The sequence below is a fragment of the Adiantum capillus-veneris genome, chromosome 8 (genome assembly GCF_014529385.1).
Source record: "Adiantum capillus-veneris isolate H3 chromosome 8, ASM1452938v2, whole genome shotgun sequence".
NCBI classification, from domain to species: Eukaryota; Viridiplantae; Streptophyta; class Polypodiopsida; order Polypodiales; family Pteridaceae; genus Adiantum; species Adiantum capillus-veneris.
Window position 1 is genome coordinate 9012712 of NC_140938.1, and position 5506 is coordinate 9018217.

Below are 5506 nucleotides of genomic sequence, written 5' to 3' on the forward strand. Positions count from 1 at the left end.
TGATAAAAGATGCTACAACTATCTATGGATCTTCTTTAAACCATATTTGGGCTAGCTCAACAATCTCCAAATACGAATCAAGATCCAGCTTCATGTACTGGTCTGATCACTCCGCGACATACATTATGCTACTTTTTGACCACCTTTAACATTGCCACGCCCCATTCATTTGTCATGATGCTGGCCACCGTGATCGTTCACCTTGTGTTTTTATTTTTAAAGATTCTAAAGCTAAGTCTAGAACTTAAGGATGTAAAACTTTTAGGAAGGTTCCAACAAGGACTTATAGTTTTTTTGAAAGAAGGTAAAACTTTGAACTAAAGAAAGTGAAAAGCTACATGGAGCTTCAAAATGTCAAGATGTGAAATAACAAGACATGTCAGATATGAAATGAAAGTGAAATAAACATTTAAAATAAGTCTCCATCATGTACTTAAAGCAATGAAAGTCTCCCTAACCCAACACAACACTAAGGTGTCTTTTAGAAAGCAAAAAGAAGATATAATGTTTATAATACTTTACTTTTTAAACTACGAGGACACGCGTCCACAATCGACAACCTCTCCATCAATGGCTCAAAAATTGTACCATTTCTCCACCACCCTCCTATGGCCTTCTTAAGACCAAACATAGATCCTATAAACACAACTCTTATCTAATTTTACATTCATTTCCTTAGCAGGCCATTGTGATTCTTCTCCTTGTTCAAACATTATTTTTTATGTTTTTGGAATATACTGCAATGCTAATATTTTATTATTACACTTTTTGGCTTTCTAAAAGAAACCCCTTAGTGTTGTGTTCCGTTAGGGAGACCTTCATTGTTTTTAGTGCATGATGGAGACTTACCTCTCATTTCACATCCTGACATGTTTTTATTTTTCTTGCATTCTATTGTTTTAAAATGCTAAAGTGAAGCTTCACCTTGCATAGTTTTTGTAAATTTTAAGCACACACATATGTTTTTTTTTCATTCTATTGTTTTAGAATGCTAAAGGCTTCACCTTGCATAATTCTAATAAATTCTATATACACACATATATTAATTAGTTCTTTTTATTTCACCTTTCATTTCACAACTTCACATGGCTTTACATTCTTGCATTTTATAGCTTGATTCCAATCAGTGTTAACGTTCAAAAAAGTCTCTTTTATTAAGCGGTTGTTGATCGAGTTTCCTCCTCACAAAGAAAAAAACCGAAAATACTAGCAAAATTTTTGAGATTTGTAGAAATTTTGGATGACTTTCTCACATATTTCATCTGTTTTTCTTTCGTACCATGGTTTACAACTAGGTAGTCTCTCGATTTTCAATCGGCTCAACTAAGCTAAGGTAATCCTTTCCCAAACACTGACACAAGTTTAATTCAACCTAACAATTTTATTACTTTCTTATTGTTTTTGAAAGCCGTCGTGATCCTTCAATTGTTTCAAAAACATAATATTTTATTAAGATAACAAATGTTAAAAGAAATTAGTGTTACTTTCTTTTTTCTCTTACAAAGAAACCTTTTATTATTAAATTCTTTTATATCATTACTTAGGCCATTGTGAACTTTCACCTCGTGGCCTTAGTTAACTTTCACCTTGTTTATTTTGGGACTACTACCTTTCATTGAAAAAGGGTAATTGGGCTTTTATTATATGCTTAGAGGCAACATTGGGACATGCATTTTGTAGGGGGTTGCATCCTGGATAAAAAATTCAAGCATATTTCCATTGTCCGATTGTTTTCACTCTCACTCTTTAAGTGTGCACATGAAGTGCGTTCAATCATTTTCGGATCTAAAAAGTGCTATTGGATTATTCCAGAGGCTTGTGAAGAAATCATTCGTTTTGAACATCTAGCTCATCTAAAAAGTACTAAGGCCCATCGTTTTTTTGGCGTTGTTAGAGTCATCTTCCGATTTGAGCGGATGATTCCTCAGGCCTGTGAAGAAATTGGTCGTTTTGAATGTCTACGTTTACTGTGACAAGCTAAAAACTGCGAGTGCTTTGCAACCACCCTGCACAAGCTTCGCAAGAGTCTGCAGTCTACGACAGCAACCTTGCAAGCGATCAAGTCTCATGTGCATGACACCAATCGTTCGTTGACGTTCACAGAGAGGGAACAAACCAAGCGCATCTCCTTCATGTGCGCACGCTGGGCCTGTTTACACACTGAGCAAAATGGCGCTTTTATGTGAAGGTTGATGGCTATGAATGGTTAGTGGTGGCCCTCGGTAAATGTGTTCACGCTTCGTAAAAGAGAAACCGGCTTCAATATTGGAGAAAACACCTTTTTAGTGTTTAATACCACTTCGAAAATCGCGAATACCATCTAGGGGTTGGATATGCATGGTAACTTACACCTATTTCACATCAAAATACATCGACCTTTTTTTCCGTGTGGCCACACCACCTCGCCATTGGAGGCCAAAAAAGCGCCATTTCAGCCTGCGTGTAAACATGCCCTCTCTCTCTCTCTCTCTCTCTCACACACACACACACACACACAAACAAAAAGACACACCAAGTGACAATGTATGACAGTATGAGCCATAGACACCAACTTCCAAGTGACAAATGTATGAGGCATCCAAGGCACGTGAAGCGTGCACCGAGAGTGAGAGCGATGGGGAGTTGAAACTTGAAACTTGAATTCCTTGTTGGAACTTGGGAGAGAGACTACAGTGGGACTCCTCACTTTATGTCGAAAAAGGCCGCCTGTCCCGACTCCACAGATATTTTTGGTTTCTCGAGTCTGGCAGGCAAGGCTACATCTGTCCAGTGCCGTACGCAGCCTGTTCTCTTTTTCGATACGTAGTGCATAATTAGTTCAACTTGCAACTTTCAAGAGTCGATCCTCCGTCTAAGAAAAGGGGAAAGGGTCATTCTCTTTAACTCTTATTGTTTTAGAAAGCCACTGTGATCTTTTCACTTTTTCAAGGCGGCAGCTGGAGCTAGAGTGGACCTGCAAGGCTGCTGCATCTGTCCACTGCCCTACGCAGCCTTGTCTGCCTTTTCTCTTTTTCGATACGTAGTGCATAATTGCTCTCATGTGGATCATGAGGATGGAGACAATCAAACGAACATCATAACTAAATTAGTTTATGTTTCAACTTGCAACTTGCAAGAGTCGATCCTCCGTCTATCGCTGGCGCAAAGGGAATTAGAAAGAGTCTTCCATCGAGCTGTGATAGCTGGCTCCATCAGACTCTATTTTCTCTGAATGATATTTTCTCTAGGTTAAAAAGTCTGCTCTGTCGGACAGGTTGTTTCTTTCCTGATCTTTGCAGAGTGGACACATGCACAGATCAGCGAGTCGGGAGAGATCTATTTAAGAGGGATGGCTTCTGGCAATTTGGGGAGAGGCACATCATGAGTGCTTGATTTGCGATCAATATACTCCACCTAATTAATTTGAGCATTTAATCGGTGATCATCAGCTAGTTAACTGGCTGCAATGGTAGCTGCGCGAGGCCCGGCCCCTACGGCCCCCATCAGAATTGTAGCTCCAGGAAGGGAGTGGGGGGTAGAGCCAGTGGAGCTCCTAGTAGAGAGAGGGGTGGAGAAGGTGCCCAGCACCTACAGGAGAGTGAGTGTCGAGGAAGAGGAGGAGCTCATGGCCCTTAATGATAATAGTATCGCAGCAGCAGCTGAGGTCGAAGAGGAAGATCGAATTGGCTCTGGTATGGACATCCCCTTAATAGATTTGAAGGAGTGGGATGAGTCCCATAGGGAGGAAATTGTGAGCAAGGTGAGAGAGGCTTGTGAGGAGTGGGGATTCTTCAGAATTGTGAACCATGGTGTGGATGTGCATCTCATGCAGAGGATGATGCAAGTGGCCAAAGAGTTCATAGGGCTTCCCATTGAGGAGAAGGCTGCCTATGTGGGTCGGCCGGGCATGATATCCCAAGGGTACGGAAGCAAGTACACGATTGGTGCGGAGGATGCGGTGCGAGACTGGCGCGACTACTTGTTTCTGTGGCTGCAACCTGAGGAGGTGCGGGATTACGCCTATTGGCCGAGCAAGCCTGAGGCATTTAGGTAAGGGATGATCAGTATTTTCTTGCAAACAGAGTGAAGCACACATAAATGATCTCGAACATTTATAGAGAGATATGATGGCACGTATGTATGCATCTGCCTGCATATATAAGCTGCACACGAAATAAATACTGCCTGTGGTCTTGAACAATATTATAATGCAGGGAGACCATGGACCAGTATAGCAGGGAGGTGCAGGAGCTGGCGAGGAAGGTGCTGGGGCTGATGTCGGAAGGGCTGGGGCAGCGGACGGGGCTACTGGAAGAGGCGATCGGGGAACCGCCGTACCAGAAGGTGCTGATCAACTATTACCCGGCCTGCCCGCAACCGCAGGTTGTGGACGGCTTTCACCAGCACAGCGACATCGGGGCGTTGACGATGGTGCTGCAGGAGGATGAGGCCCCCGTGGGGCTGCAGGTGCGCTACGACAACCACTGGGTCCCCGCCCGCCCCTTGCCCGCCTCCTTTGTCGTCAACGTCGCCGACCAGGTGGAGGTAATTAACATATCGTCCCCCTTAATTTCCTCGAACATTCTGCACATTTCTAGGGTTATTTACTAGTGTGCTTTCTCAAAGATTTTACATTTTTTTTGGGGGTTCTTTCGTGTGTTTGCCTGCAATTAGAGGGTAGATCATTCAATATTAGCTACTAAATTTAAAGCTTGGAGATTAGTAACTTATTCGACATGGATTTTGTGTGGAAAAATTGAAAGCTAGTGTTTGACTCTCAAAACTAAATTATGTTAATTTCTTTTGGCCAGATTCTAACTAATGGAAGATACAAAAGCATTGAGCATAGAGTTGTTCCCAACCGCCACAGGTCAAGGTTGTCTATACCCGTCTTCTATGATGCAGCCCCAGATGTCATGATCTCCCCAGTGAAGGAGCTTGCCCAAATCCCAATCTACAAGCAAGTGAAGTTTGATGACCATGAACATGCGTTTTATGAGTATGGTGCAAATGGAAAGAACATGGTTCAATCTTATATTCTATCAAACCATCCACTAGCTCAACCCCTCTCAGCATCATAGCTCCTCGTTACTAAGCTAGCCCAAAAATATACAATAAGTTTCTTGTCCTTGCAAGGAGAATATATAAGAAATTGGCTCATAAAACCGAATATAGCTCTCAAATATCCAATAAGCTTCTTGTAGTTGTACATGATCAATATATAGAAAGTTAGCTAATAAAAACGAATAATGTATGAAATTTTGGGTTTGTAATACAATTGTCACAAGATATTTATAATTGTGCAAGTACCAGTAATCATGTACTTAAAAATACCAATTCAAAAACGATTAAAGTGCAAAGATTTGCAAAGACAGTACGGAATCCTATTGTGTGAAATTAGAGGAGAGGCCTAGTAATTTCAAAGATGTAGTGCCTCTCGATTGTAGTGGTGATCGCTACTTTGACAATGAGGATACAATGTATCTTGTTGTGCATAATCTCTATATTCATTAGAAAAAAATATGAA

The 5506-nt window shown here is 41.4% G+C and overlaps 1 protein-coding gene across 1 annotated transcript; it reads left to right on the forward strand.

Moving 5' to 3' along the window:
• The first annotated feature begins 3269 nt into the window (after nt 1–3269).
• LOC147451640 (jasmonate-induced oxygenase 4-like) lies at nt 3270–5277 on the forward strand. Its single transcript, XM_086517559.1, has 3 exons — nt 3270–4029; nt 4194–4524; nt 4791–5277. The coding sequence occupies exons 1-3, from the start codon at nt 3446–3448 to the stop codon at nt 5058–5060; spliced, it is 1185 nt and encodes a 394-aa protein (XP_086373685.1). The 5' UTR covers nt 3270–3445; the 3' UTR covers nt 5061–5277.
• The last annotated feature ends 229 nt before the right edge of the window (nt 5278–5506 follow it).